This window comes from Leucopleurus acutus, assembly GCF_964270905.1.
Source record: "Leucopleurus acutus genome assembly, chromosome: 7".
NCBI classification, from domain to species: domain Eukaryota; kingdom Metazoa; phylum Chordata; class Mammalia; order Artiodactyla; family Delphinidae; genus Leucopleurus; species Leucopleurus acutus.
Genome location: NC_139150.1, coordinates 4,383,984 through 4,398,844, shown reverse-complemented (window position 1 = coordinate 4,398,844; position 14,861 = coordinate 4,383,984). Strand labels below are relative to the sequence as shown.

General features: G+C 59.9%; 1 protein-coding gene across 5 annotated transcripts in view; it reads left to right on the top strand.

Annotated features, from left to right (window-relative positions):
* The window catches only part of NTNG2 (netrin G2), a gene marked incomplete at its 5' end in the record, with an annotated part of 68,100 nt that extends 58,965 nt beyond the window's left edge, over positions 1-9,135 (top strand). For 2 of the 5 annotated variants that reach the window (XM_082842067.1, XM_082842066.1), the window contains 5 exons: positions 2,853-2,927; positions 4,410-4,511; positions 5,934-6,101; positions 7,522-7,656; positions 8,370-9,135. In XM_082842067.1, coding sequence (XP_082698193.1) covers positions 2,853-2,927; positions 4,410-4,511; positions 5,934-6,101; positions 7,522-7,656; positions 8,370-8,605 — 716 coding nt within the window. In that variant the 3' untranslated portion in view covers positions 8,606-9,135. Of the gene's footprint in view, positions 1-2,852; positions 2,928-4,386; positions 4,512-5,933; positions 6,102-7,521; positions 7,657-8,369 lie in introns of all 5 variants that reach the window. The other 3 variants (XM_082842069.1, XM_082842068.1, XM_082842070.1) reach the window with 3 other exon arrangements.
* Between the last annotated feature and the right edge of the window lie 5,726 nt (positions 9,136-14,861).

The window sequence follows — 14,861 nt, the reverse complement described above, 5'->3', positions numbered from 1 at the left end:
GGGTTAGCCAAGAAGGTAGACTCCTCAGATCAGCAAGGCGGAAGGGAGCCTCTGAGCTGGCGTTTTCAGACTCTGGGCTGCTGGGCCTTTCGGGGCAGGGCCAGGCCAGGGGTGTGTTCAAGGCTTGGGGTGCTGGGGTGGCCCCCTTGTCTCACCCGGCCTCACTTGGGGCATCCCACCGGCTCCTGCCTACCGCGAGTGCCAGGAGTCTGAAAGGACTCATCCCTCCCAGAGGTTGCCGGGAAGATGTGGCCAAGGTCCCTGGTCCCCAACAGTGTGCCTCGCCTCTGCCCCACCCCCTCTGCAGGGCGGAGGCGGCGGGGTAAGGGGCCCCTTACTCCTTGGGCAGAGAGAGAGAACTTGTCAAACAGCCAGCCAGTGCAGAGGCCCTTCCTCTCTCTGACGCTCGTGGACCCTTGGAAGGGTGGTGTTTCCAACGGGCAGAGACCCCTCTGTCCCCTGGGGAGGGATCCCCGACACTCCGGCTTTGGCCTGTTGGGGGTCGGTGCTCAGAACGCTCCCAGCCAGTGAATGCCGTGGAAAATGCCCAGCTCCTCCACTGGACCAGAGGGTGCCACATCACACTTCTTTTCTTTCTCCCTCCTTCCCTTCTCCATGGGAGACATCTGAGGGGGGCAGGGGGCCAGCCGGGAGATTCGAGGATTTCGGGATGGCCTCTTGGCCCAGGAATCCTCTCTGGGATGGAGGACGTGTGTCACTCTGGAAATCCGGGCTCCGGGCACAAGTTGGTCCAGCCGCCTGAGACTTGCGCTTTTTTTGCTGAGCTTGTGATGGGCACACGGGACCAAAAATAGTCGTGGTAGGTCCCGTGTCTCCCTGCAAACGGTGATCTGTGTGGGTGGGAGGCCAGACGCCCACACACACACATTGAGGAACCCGGACCCCGTTTCTGGAGCTGCTTCTGACGTGGTACGAGGGGTGCAAACTGCAAAGCTAGGAATTAAGGAAAGCATCAGAGTCAGGGCGGTGAGCCTGGACGAGAGAAGGTTTGAATCGTGAGGGTCCCCAGGACTCAGGTGGTGAGAAGGACGTGCCCCTCCCTCCAGGCAGGACCGTCATTCAGTGGGGTCGTGGTTCACTTTGCATCCTGAGTTCAGTGCCAGGCTGCAGGCATTAAGAGAAAAAGGCGGCTGCGGGGTGACAGCCGGTGACCTGAGTGTCCCAAGCCTTGGGGGTCATCAGTGCTCGTTAGCAACCGAAGCCTGTGCCTGGGCCCCCATTCCCCCCACCCCACGAGTCATGACTCTCGCTGCAGCTAGTGGAGCTCGGACGTCTCCTGGGCCAGGAGCTTGTACTCTATTCCTTGCTCTCAGCCCCGTGAGATGGGGCTGTTATTTTCGTAGTCCCGTAGGTGAGGATATGAAGGCTTAGGAAGAAGCAGCTGGATTTTTATGGTATGTAAATTATACTTAATAAAGCTGTTTTGAAAAAAGAAAAAAGAAGTAGTTGCTCAAGATTACAGGCAGGACCTGAACTCGGGCCTCACCGACTCCCGATGCTTCCTGCCCATTCAGCCACCCAGTGCCACGGCCCCGAGGCCTCGGGGGTCTGGGAGGTGGTGCCGCCTTTAAGGCCTGGCTTGCACAGCTCCCCAGCTCCGAAGGAACAGACGGGGCCTCCATCTGGCCTTGGCAAGTGACACAGGTCATTGCGAGAAGGTTCCTCCTGCATACCTGAGCCTGTCCCTGGAGAGCCCAGTCTTTTCCACCCCCAGGCCCCCATGAAGGTCCTGATTCTCTCCAGGTACCTCCCAAGAAGTGCTTCAGGCGCTCTGGCCCAAGTCCACCTGGGCCCTTGAACCCCTGGCCCAGATGTTTCTCCCTTCTGCCAGTGTCAAGCTGTCCGGAGGGCAGGGGCTGCCGGCAGAAAGGCTGTTCAAGACCATCGACCCTCTCCCCAGCTTGGCCGCCGAGGGTGGTGGGAGAGAGGCTGCAAAGCACAGTGCCTTCAGGGCGGGTTTATCGCGGCCCTAATTAAGCCCTTGCCAATTTGGACACCGGCAGCCTCTTCTCATTGAACATCGCATAAATGTCAATTTCATGTCCAGAGGCTCTTGGGTCCCAGCTGGAAAGTCTCCCACACTTCTTAGCTGGTAGATTTTCTTTTTCTTTCCCCACCAACCGGCATCGTGCGTAATCCCTTTAAGAAGCGGAAAAAATCCGACTTCTCCCTTGTCCCTCTGGGTTTGTCCTTTGAAATTCGGCACAGAATGATTCCTTGCCTTGCCAGCCCTACCTGCGTCCCCTGCTGTGTGTCCAGTTAGTCTTGGAGATGGGCACGGTGGCATTTGGGGGCTGACTCACGTTGGGGTCCCTGGTGAAAATGGGCCCAATCTAGGGGTCAGGGAGGATGCTCCAGTCCCTAGATTGGGGTTGGACAGGAAGAGGACCCTCTGGACACGTTTGATGTCTTAGCCAGAACACATGCCCCCTTTACGGCCATTGGCCAGAGACTTTAGCGCAGAGAGGTCTGGGCCCAGATACATGGGACTTGATCTAACTCTAGCCTTCAGTGTGAACGGGGGCCACACAGGGAGGGAGATTCAAGAATCAGGTGTCCCGCTGAAGAAAGGACTGCCCAAAGTACGCAGATTCTCGGGCATGGGTCCTGCTTCCATCCGGTGTCCGTGTGCCCTTCATAGGCTGCCGTAGTATAGACGCTGCCTCTCCTGTAGATTTGAACCCTGTTCTATTTGGCCAGTAGGCAGAGCCGCTTCTTATAGTACTGCTTCTTGTAAGGGGCCTGTATGCGGTGATGCCTCAGTAGGTCCCCAGGATACGCCCAGCCCCAGCCCCTTGCATAACTTGGTTTCTCCTCTTCTTTCCCCTAAGAGTGGATCAGGCCATCTACTGCTGCCCCCCTCTGGGCGAGCGCCCCCTGGCCCCATGTGTCCTCCAGTGCAGAAGGTATGGGGAGCGGGGAGCTCCTTCTGAGACTGTAGTGGAGGGAGCAGGGGCACGGGGTGGGGACGCAGGGTGGCAAGGGGCCCAAGGGCGCCGAGGGGAGGGGCCTTGGAGCTCTGCCTGCCCCTACCCCCAACTCTCACCTGCTTAGCCCGAGTGATATCACCACACCCGACCCCTTTCAGTCCTACACTCTAACCCTAACCCTACGCCCCAAGGGCTTCCGGGGCAAGCGGAGACCCTGTCCTGATGACAGTAACCCTCTCTCTCCCACCATCGTGCTCACAGGACACCCTGGGCGAGGTGGAGCTCAGAGTCAGAGAGGGCTTCCTGCAGGGGGTTGGCTGTGAGGAGATGAAGGGGCAAGGTAGCCTTCCAGGCGGCAGGACCAGCTGGGGCAAAGGCTTGGCGGTGGGATGGCAGGGAGAAGCGGCCTGACTGAGCGAGATGCGGGGAGGGGTCGTGGAAGGCACTGAGACCAAGCCCAGAGCCTCATTCTCCCACCGCAGTGGGAAGAAACACGTTGGGGCCCACGGGCTCATTTGTAGCCATCGTGGGCACACCCAGGAGGCACACAGGGCCTGCCTGAGTCTCCGAGATGGGACGCTGTCCCCGGTCCCGGCTTACGGTTCCCTGGACGTTGAGCCCTAATGCCTGGCTTAGGCAGCAACCCAGCCCACACCTCCAGTTCCCTCCCGCGCCAGCTGTGAGTGGTGAGCAGGGCTTTGGGCGCCCCCTGCTGGCAAGCAGTTCCGGAGCCGAACCCACAACGGTGAGGGTCTGCAGTTCCCAGCAACCTGGCCGGCCTCTGAGTCAGGGCGTCCTCCCCGGAGAGCAGGCTGGAGCAACCACTTCCCGGCCCTGGACCCATTGGGGCACGACAGCCTCCCAGGTGGAAGCCGAGGAGACCGTGGCATGCTCCCCCGCAAATACGGGGCTGGGATTCTGGGCAGTGGAAGGCAGGGCAGTCTGTGCTCATGGCTGGACGGCACCTGCCAGAGGGGAGTCCATGGACGGGGAAGGCCTCACTCTGGCTGGAGCAGGGCGCTTGCTTCAGAAAGGAAGGGAGATGGCAAATCTCGAATACCAGCTACAGACGCTGGACGTGATGCTCCCGGGAGTCTGGAGAGGAGAGGGGACAGCAAGAGTACCAGGGTGTGCAAAGCAATGTTTTCAACCAGTCAAAAAATTGTCCAGCTTCAGCTAAGTATTTAGCACAATATAAGGGATGCGGCAGATAGAGAATACTTTGGAAGGATGAATCCAGCTGGATGTGTAGATGGTGTCCAAGGCGGGACCAAAGGCAGGCCCGCTTCTGCGTGTGCTCCTGGTTGTGCCGTGTCGTCTCTGAGCAGGTGACAGAGCTGCTCAGAGCTTGCCCAGGGCACCTTGGGAGCCTGTGCTGAGCTCTACCTCGGCCAGGACAACCCCCCCTGGGCAGCTGGACCACAGCTGATGAAAGAGCTTCTTTCTCCTCTCTCCAAGCTGCGGGCACCTCCGCCGCTGCCCCCGCCCCCGCCAAGGCCTCCAGACTTTTCCAGCTCAGGCCCAAATCTCCTCAAGTGATGCCTATTGAAGAATTCGAAGGTAAGAGGAAGGCCCCGGGGCTGATCAGCCCCTCCTCCGGCCCCTCTCCCCCCACCTCCACTGGAACAAAACAAAACAATGCAGTGCGTGGACCGATGCCCCCTCCCCGAGTAGCTGGGTCAAGGTGAAACGGAGCCTCTCTCGCCTCCAGTCCCCCCTCCCCAAGGGAGCTGGGAGCAGGTATGAGTCCGAAGTACAGTGGGCTAGCACGGGGCAGGCACAGGAGCTGCCAGGAATAACCTGTCCTGGCTTCCCTGGGAGGTGTGGCCCAGGGGCTCATCTTGGATGAAGCAAGATCTGGGACACCTGGAGGATGCCTCACCTTCTCACTGTCCCTGGAGGGACAAGGTGAAGGGGACAGGTCCAGGAGGCCATGGTGTGGGAATGCTCACCGTCTCCTCCTGGGCACATGTCAGAGGCTCATTTCTCCGAGGTCTCCCATGCCCTTGACCTCGACATCTGGTCAGTCCCTCCTTCTCACATCACAAAATGGGGGTTGGATCCTCTAGAGATACACAGATGGTGTCTCACAGCGGGGAGCTGGCATCCTTTCTTGTTCAAGGGGGTGTTGAGCCTCTTAGGAGGGACACCAAGGAATGCCCCCCTCTGTGGCAGGGAAGGTGACCCTCCTCACCAAACCCCGCCCCTTGATGATGTCATGGGAGCCACCTCCAAACTCCGGGGCCTTTGCCCCAGGTGGTCACAGGTGCCTCCGGTGAGAGTAAGAAGCTGGGCCAGGGCTAGGAGGAGTCAAGGTGAGATGCTGGGGGCACAAACTTTAAGGCAGCATTCACTCTCAGGGTCGTGCAAGAGCAGGCCCTCTGATGCCAATGAGATTTGCAGAACAGCTCAGGCTAATAAGAAAGGGTCCTGCAGGTGGGTGTTTTCCTTCCAACCAACTTCCAAAGCAGCATGGGGAGGAAGCTCCTGGCCCTTTCCATCCTCTCCAGCGTTCATGCATGCATCTACCCTTCATTGAATCACTGGGGTACCATGGTGAATGCCATGAACCCGGGCACCGCCCTCCCTGAGCTCACGGTCTAATGGCATGACCCATCTTCCCTGCATGAATCATATCTAACCACCCGCAGCATCACGAGGGCCTCCCTCCAGAAAGCACTTTGCCCTGGTACCCAGCCAGGCTTTTAGTGGATGCTGCCCACTGGCCCTCCCTGGTGCCCTGTCCATGGGGCCAGGTGGTAATCTGTGAGCTGGGCCTACACTGGTTCTCGTTCGGGCTCGAAGCTAGCAGGCCCATCTCTCCCCACATGGTACAGAAGTGTCAGAGACCCAGGGCACCATCCTGTGCCAGGTCCTACCCCTGGCCTCCGTTTTCCGGAATGCACCAGGGAGGGGCAGCGAGAAGGCACGCTTGCCATTTGTTCTCTGACCCTTGGTGTTTCTCACGTTTGGCCGGCCCAGACTGCGAGTGCTACGGCCACTCCAATCGCTGCAGCTACATTGACTTCCTGAACGTGGTGACCTGCGTCAGCTGCAAGCACAACACACGAGGCCAGCACTGCCAGCACTGCCGTCTGGGCTACTACCGCAACGGCTCCGCGGAGCTGGACGACGAGAACGTGTGCATTGGTGAGCCCTCGGCTGGGAGGCGGGGGCCCCGCACGCGAGTGTGTGGACCAGGGTGCGAGGCAGAAGAGCAGCGTTAGACGGGATCGGGGCACCCCTGCATTGGAATCCCCGGGGGAGGCTGGGGAAACGCCAATTCCTGGGCCCACTCTAAATACAGAATCCGCTCTATTAATAACCTACCTCCCCATGTGGTCCTCCCTGCAGGCACTGGCATTTCAGAACCACTAGTTCCAGTCAAAGACGTGTTCTAGGGCTTGCCGGGCTGTGCGCCTTTGGGCAATTCTCTTCCCCCCTCTGGGGCTGTTTCCCTGTTTGTAAAATAGGGAGGTGGATCAGATCAAGGGTTTTCAACCATTTTGGGGGAACTGAAGCTTTTCTTCAAATGAATTCTTTTCTCACACTTTATATGCCCTCCACCCCCAGTGGGCAGACGGTTGGCTTTCTTTAAACTCTGCTCCAGGACTGGCTTTTGGGGTAAAGAAGGAAATCTATAGAGGCCCTGGGCCCTGGGCCCAGGCAGAGGCAGGCCATCCCAAAAGACCGAACATGTGGCCCACAAACAACACCCACTAGTCTGGAAGACTGTCTCCCGTAGAGGCCAGTTCTCAGCCCTCCGATGCCCAGCGCCCTTGGGAACCCATTGCCCATCCCCCGCCCAGCAGGCCAGCCCCGGCTGTGCACAGGAGGAGCCGCCCGCAAAGCTGCAGCTGTCAGTCTGCATTATGGCAGCGGCCTTCAGATAATTTCATCACAACTCTAAAGTGATCCCAACGGAACTGTGCTGCCCATGTCACACCAGCCAGCAGCAGGGACAGGGCAGGGCCTCTGGATCCGATTAGAGGCGTCTCCCCCAGCGCCTCCTCTTGCCTTGCCTGTCTGCCTCCGCCCCCCACCCCCGGGCCCGGCACTAGGCGACAAGGACTCCCAGAGTGGGGACTTTCGGCTTCTCCCAAGGAGCAGGGCGAGCGGGAGGCCTCTGGGGCTGCTCCTCCACCCGCCCTGGAGAGGAGCTTCGGAGGCCGACTACACCCTGCCCCCTCCGCACACACACCCCGGCCCCCAGGACGGATGGGCGGTGGCCTCCGCTGAGGCTCCTCCCACCTGTCAGTCATAGCTCTTTGGAGCCGGGAGGGATCAGCGCCCGTTCCAGTTACAGAAGCGGAGACGCAGGCCCAGGGACGGGAAGGGGCTGGTCCGGGCCATGCAGCGCCAGAGCCAGAGAGGGGAAGGGGGCTTAGTGGATGTGAGAAAATGAAAACTGTCCCCTCGAGATCTGGACGCCCCAGGCGTCCCCACCCCGCCGTCCAGCGGCGGGTGCGGAGATCCTGCTGGGAGGGTTGCCGGGGCCGGGCGGGGTGGGCCCGTGCGGACGGCGCCCGCACGTCGCCCCTGATCGCTCGCCGTGCGCGTGTCCGTCCAGAGTGTAACTGCAACCAGATCGGCTCCGTGCACGACCGGTGCAACGAGACCGGCTTCTGCGAGTGCCGCGAGGGCGCGGCGGGGCCGAAGTGCGACGACTGCCTCCCCACGCACTACTGGCGCCAGGGCTGCTACCGTGAGTGCGCGCCGCCCCCCTGCGCGGGGCCGCGTGCTGTGGGGCCCGGGGCGGGGCCTCGAGGCCGCCCAGGTCGGGTCCGGGTCCGGGTCCGGGTCCGGGTCGGTGGGTGGGTCCCAGGGGCGGGACCTGGTGCTTCCGGGGCGGGGCCCGGTAGGTGGGCGGGGCCTGGTGTTGTCCGAAGCAGGGTCCGGGTGGTGGGCGGGGCCTGACGCTAGCTGGTGTAGAGTCGGTGGCGGGAAGGAGCTTGGAGGCCAAAGTGGAGCCGGGCGTTGGCTGCAGTTGGCTGGAGGCTGGCGGATTTGCGGGGAGGGAGGGAGGGAGGCAGTCCGAGGAAGTGAGGGGCTAGCGGAGACCCGACGTTAGCCACGGGAAGAGGGTGGAAGGGCGCCCCAGGCACGTGGAGTAGCACGTGCTAAGCTCTGGACGGGAGAGCAGGTGCGTCTGAAGAACCGCACCAAGGCCAGTGCCGGGACCGGGGCGGGGAGAGCCGGGCAGCGGCGGGAGGGAGGCAAGGTCCCCGTCTCGCGCGGCCCTTGGTACCATCCCCGCCGGGACGCTTCGCGCCAATGCGCCCTGAGTCTCCAACACCCCCGGTCCAGGCCGCGCCCCCAGTGTTCGCACGTCCCAGGGGCTGAAACTCCAGCGCGGGGCGGGGAGAGGGAGGGCTGGACCGGGCCGCCACCCGAGTTAACCGCTCCTCCGCCCCGCAGCCAACGTGTGCGACGACGACCAGCTGCTGTGCCAGAACGGCGGCACCTGCGTGCAGAACCAGCGCTGCGCCTGCCCGCGCGGCTACACCGGCGTGCGCTGCGAGCAGCCCCGCTGCGACCCCGGCGCCGCCGACGGCGGCCTGGACTGCGACCGCGCGCCCGGGGCCGCCCCGTGCCCCGCCACGCTGCTCGGCTGCCTGCTGCTGCTGCGGCTGGCCACCTGCCTGGACTGCTGAGACCCGCGGAGAAACCCCGGCCGGGGGTGGGGGGAGGCGGTCCGTGCGCCCCGCCGCGCCCTGCGCCCCGCGCCCGGAGAGCCGGGAGCCCGGGGGCCGGCGTCGGAGGCCCGGCGGCCAGAAGGGTGCGGCCCGAGCTGCTCCCAGGTGCTACTCAGCAGAGTCCTCCCGCCCCGTCCCCCCCGAAGTGGCACCTGCCCCCGCCCCGGCGCTGCAGCAGGGGATGCTGTGTGGTCGCGGCCCCAGCGGCCCGCGATTTCGGTCTTAGTTTTTCTTTTATATTACCCACCGACCCTTTCCTTTTTTTTTTTTTTTTAGCTGGCGGTGAGACAGGGGCGTGGGAGAAGCTGCTCATCCCAACAGCCCCAGGTCCTGCCTCCTGCTTCCCTCTCCCCCCCACCCCACCCCCACACACACGACTGTTGCAGACACCCCCTGCGCCTGTCCCTGGCTCACCATCAGCCAGCGGACCCGAAAATCCAGTTGCCTACACCTCTAGTCGCTGACTTGATTCTCTTTTCTATTCTTTGTTTTCCCTTACAACCCACCAGACCCCAGGCCTTTCCAGAGGCCTGGTGACCAAGGAGCTCGCTGTCTGGGGGAAGGGAGTTAGGAAGGAGGGTTGGGAGGGCTGGAAACTTACTTTTGTAGAGAACTATTTTTGTTTGTATTAACCGCCCCTATAAGGAGGGACAAAGAGCGGGGACGCTGGACACCACGGGGGTGGTTGATGGTGTATAATCTGACAGTAAAGAATCTGCTCACTGCTGCCTCCAGGGCCTGTTTTCTTTCTGTTCTTTTTTACCCAGCAAGTGTGGGAGTTAAAGGGGAGTCCACAAAATAGCCTTAAAGAAGGAATTTCGCGCTCAAGGCCGTCCCTTCCCCAGGCCCTTCTGTGAATGACAGGCAGGCGCAGCCACCGGAGCTCTCTCACCATGTGGCCAGGCCTGGCCCTGCAGAGACCTACAATGTTCCCCAAACTTGGGAGGTTATCTCCCTCCTTCCCCCCACCACCAAAAAAAAATCCAGAGCTTATTGGCACTTTGCCTTGGTTGTCCTCAAATTTAAAATCATGTGGTGGACATTGATACCTTCGCTGAAAAGTGCAAGGCAAGCGACTGACAGAGCCGTCTAACAGGGCTCGACTCTGATGCTCCGGTTTATAAATCAGGATGGGGGGGTCCTATCAGGCCTGCTGGACCCCAGCCTCAGGCCCAGTGTCTGCTGCTGCCACCGCTTTCCAGAGCCCCCTGATGGTCACATGCCAGGGTGGGCACAGGCTGGTGGAGGCGGCAACGCAAAGACCCACAGCCGACCCCCCTCTCCTCTCTCCTTCCTCTTTCCCTCCAGAGCATCAGGAAGGTGACGGCTGAGGGGACCGGGGCAGTGTGGGAATTGTGAAAGGGAGCTCCAAAGAAAGGGGTGCCTCAGCCTAGCCCTGTGCTTCTGGGGTGCCCGTGGGTCTTTCTGGCCCTTGGGAGTTGGATTTCCCTGCTGTCTCTCAAGAAGATCCAGATTTCCCTGCCCACCTGCTTACTTCCCAGCAGCCCTGGAAGATTCCCAGCCCACGGATCAGATTCTGGTCCTTTGTTGCGCCTACAGCCGACCCCCCCCCACCCCGCTCCCCACCCCCTGAAGTTACCCTCTGGCTGCAGCCGCTCTTTCCAGGCTGGGAAGTTTAAAACTGCGTTCCTCTGGCAAGTCCCCAAAGCAAGGCTCAGACGGAGTTTAACAAAAGTTGAGGATGACAAGAGATTACAACATGGTTACAGGTGGATATAAAATATGCTTAGAGCCTCTCGGGGTCAAACACTGACCCCCTCCTGGCCTCCAGATCTCCCTCTGCTCCTAACCCCAAGAAAGTGCCTTCTTTCAGCTCCGCCCTTCCCCTGCCCCGTGGCCCAAGTGGCTAGAAGAAAACATCCCTGGGGTCCTCGTGGACGGGAGGGGCCATGTGACAGCTCTGGCCAATGGGCTATAAGCAGGAGTGATGGGCGGGGCCCCCAGAAAGCTCCGTAGAAGCCCTCCTCCCCTCACTCCCCACCCAGCCTCAGCTGGCCAAGTTTGGGGCCCCGGCGTTTCTCTTCCCCCCTCTCGCCATGCTCTGGTGGCATGGGGTGGGAAAGCCACCCCCACAGGATGGTGGAGCCGAGAGGGTGGAAGTTGGTTTTCTGAGGCCCTAGCAGGGCAGGGGACGCCAGCCCTAGTTGCTGGTCTCCACACTTCTTAACGTGTGAGAAAAAATAAACCTTGATGTGATTAAAACGCTGGTCTTCGGGTTTTCTGTTACACGCAGGCTTACCAGTTCCTAAGTTATTGGCCCCCCACCCAGCACCTTGGTCTCTGAGTCCACTGATGCAGAGACACTACAACGTTACCCCTGCTTAGCCACGGCCCCTGTGTCATAACACTGCCCATAACGAAGACAACAGATGGCAGTGGCTTTAGGCCCAGGAGTTCAGGGCCTGTCAAGCCGCCTCCCTCCAGAAAAGGACCTGCCTCCGCCTTCAAAGGAGCACAGGGCAGGCTGACCAAAATCCACCTCTAGATAAAACACCAACTGTAGGGTGCAATTTGTAAGCATGGTCGCCTTCCTCCTAATCATCATGATGTTAACATATGAAGGAACCATGATCATTCACCCCCAAATACACACACACACACACACACACACACACACACACACAGTCCTGGGTCTGGGTCCCTTATCTGCAGAGCTTGAGACAGGGGTTCAGTGCGTGGATTTGCGGAGGGTGTGCTGTCAGGATACATGTGAAAGGGAGTGAGAGAATTAGGATGGGCGGGGAAGCCCAGTGAGGATGCCCAGCTTCAGCCTGGTCCACCCACCGGGGCTCTGAGTTTAAATCACGTCTTGAGGCAAGGGGGCAGTCTCATGCCGTTGGCTTCATGCTGCATCTGGGGCCCCCAGTACAGAAGATGGGCGGCTGTAACAGGCATCACAGCAGTGGAGGGGGGGTTCCCATAGACGGGCTCTGGGTCGGGCACCAGCAGCTTCCACTGAACATACACACACACATACCCCTTGGTGTCACCCTGGGTGTGTCCCTGGAAGGCCCTGAGGGGTCTGGGAAGAGGGGTCCTCAGTGGGCAGCACTCTGTCCGCCCTGACCTCTCTTGCCAGACCAGCAGCGCTCTGTCAGCTTCCCTGTGACTAGTCTCTGTGTAAGCAAGGGCCGGGGAGGTGGAGCGCATTGTAAATCAGAGTGGCAGCCCAGGTCCCCGAGGACTCGGCTCAGGCCCTGACCTCAGCCGGAGGAGGGAGGGAAAGCTGCCAGTGCCCATTTGGAAAACTCTGACATCTTTCAGGCAGTGGGGAAAAGGAGAAAACAAGGTTAGCAGAGCCCAAAGTCACAGCCCGGCCTCTTTTCAATGGTGCGCCCTGGTCCCAGACCTCATGTTTTGACATCTGGTTCTGAGAGGCAGAAGCTCCCCTTTCCCAGCATGAATGGTAACAGCCACTGTCGCGGGCACGGGGCGCGCATGATTACACTTAACATTCACCTTCACCCTAGGGCAGGTTTCTCACCCTCAGGGCTACTGACATTTGGGGCTGGATAATTCTTTCGGGGTGGGGTGGGGAGCGGCTGTCCTATGTGTGGTAGGATGTTTAGCAGTATCCCTGGCCTCGAGCCTCTAGGTGCCGGCAGCCCTCCCTCCGGGCACCGCAAAGTGGGGGCAAAATTGCCCCATGCTGAGAATGCTCTCAGCGGAAGGGCTTGTCTACCCAGTTAACAGAGAGGGAAGTCGAGGCTCAGAGATGGGAGGTAACTTGCCTGAAGTCACGCTTGCTAAGAAGCAGGGACAGGAGGTGACTCAGGATAGCGTGAGCGTGAACCCAGGCCTTGCAGCCTCGGCAGCCCAGGCAAAAGGCTGTCCACCCGGTGGGGCCTGCAGCTCCTGCCCACACCCCTCCTCCGCCCCTGCAGCGGCTCCAGGGCAGAGCGAGGGGCCCTGGGGAGCCGGGCGTCATCCGAATGGCTTTGCTGTCAGGGGAGATGCCTTGCCCCCTGCCCTCACCTGCCCCCTCTAAATAAGCAGGCCTGCTGCGTCGGCGTTTTTACAGTTATGAGGCATTTATGGGCACCTGGGGAGCAGCTGTCGGCATCTCCCCACAGGCCTGGGCAGGGTGCTCCCCCCATGCCCGCACCCCTGCCCTGGCCCTGCACCTCCAGCTGGGCCAGTCTCCCCGAGTCCCCGAGAGATCCCTGCACATCTCAGGCCAGGGTAAAAGCCTGAGGTTAAGGGTCAAAGCCCAGGGAAGACAAGCCTTATTTACTCGTTTTTATTTTCCCCTTTATAAAACACAAATCATGAGTGCAGGGGAGTTAGAAAAAAACAGAAATGCAAAATAATAATAATTTTTAACTTAAGATCACCCACAATCCTCCGTCCAAAGCTAATAACTGTTAATATTTTCTGAAGTACATTTCCAGTGCTTTCCCATAAAACAAACCTAGATACAGAGCGTTTGCCCAGCATTTGTTAAAACCGTGCTAAGCGTTGCGCTGAGGTTGAATATATCTTCTTTCAAGGATCCCCGAGATGAAGCTGAGAAGTGAGCTCTGGTCATAGAGCCATTTTACAGCTGAGAACACTGCGGCTCTAAGTGTCGTGGTCGGAGATCTTGGGCACAGCGCCAAAAGACAACTCTGGGTGATTTAAGCAGAAAAGAGTATTTGAAAGATCATAGGACCCATAGACACACGCCAGATGCACGGGGTGAGGCGGGGTGGTGCCGTGAAGCCAGGAGCGCCACCCAGTATCCTGGCCAGAGAGCCATCGCTGCTGTCCCTGTGAGGCCCTGATGCTGCCATGGGCACCACCCTGGCCCAGGCCTGCCTCCTGCTGGCGTCCCCGGCAGGCCACACACAGTGTGCCCACACCCTTCTGTCCAGCTTTTCCCACTCCCTCAAGGGAGGTGGGCTGTCTTTCCCCATCCAGAGGAGGGGCACAAAGAAACAATGACTATCCAGCACAGAGAGGGTGGGCAAGTTGCCCAGGGTCACACAGCCAGGAAGAGGCTGAGTCCAGGTTGCGAGTGCAGTCTCTCTGGGGCAGAAGCCCAAGCTTGTAACACTGAGCCGCAAAGCTGCCACTTTTTCCTTCTATTTTATTTATTTTAGCAATGATAGCCTCATCTTATACACACCCTTCTTTAGCCTGCTTTACAAAATTTAGCAATACATCCCATCAAAGGAGATCTTTTAATTTTAAAAGGACATGAAAAACTTCACCCTTTTCCTCTTTGCCCCCACCAGTGGCCCTCTTCCCCGCCCACTGCCCCACCCATGCACCTCTCCCACGTGACAGGGTCTGGCCAGGCCCCCAGAACCCCTGTGGCTGGGCTCCCAGAGGCACAGAAGACCTTTCAGTCCAGCAAGCGGGGGATGAGGCCGGAGGTCAGGTGGGTGAACCTGCGGCAGCCGTGTTACAGATGGCTTCTGGCCAGAGGACGCCTACTTTACTGACCGAGCAAGTGGCCCTGGGGACCCGGCCAGGAGCAGCTGGAATGGGTCCCAGAGTCCCTGGAGCTCCCGGAGCTGTGCCCTGCAGCTGACACTAAAGGCACTGGGGCCTGTCCTGCGCTGTACATCTCACAGCTGACCCAGTGCCCACATTTCTCCCCTCGAGCAGCATGGGGGTGTGGGGAAGGGGGGCGGGGGATAGCGAGTTTCTAAAGGCAGAAGGGATGGCATTGAGGGGCTCTCAATCCCACCACCTGGGTTCGAAGCTGTTCTCCACCACCTGGATGACCTTGGGCAAGTTACTCCATCTCTCTGTGCCTCAGTCTCCTTACCTGTGAAATGGGGTTGTGAAAAACAGCACCTACGTCATGGGGCTATTGTGAGGATTGAAGAAGTTAATACATGCAGTGCTGCCCCAAAGTAAGTGACCGGTGTCAGCTGTTGTTATCCATTTCCTTCCCCCACCAAAGCCTGCCAAGGGGGGGGGCCGCATCACTCGGTCTCTCCTTCCTTCCTTCCTTCCCTGCCTCACCCAGCACATACCCTAGACCTCCACGTGCCGGGTCCCAGGGCACAAGGAAACAGGCAGACACTGCTTGCCTCCCCTGATGCCCAACACCAGCCCGGGCACAGTGAGCACCCTCTCCTCCCTATAGGCATCACAGCCCCTCTTCATCCTCCACCGGGAGGAAGAGATTAGGGAGGGGATCACATTCAGGGCATCTTCACTCCCATCACGCTCACCGAGACATAGGAGGCAGACCTTGGGG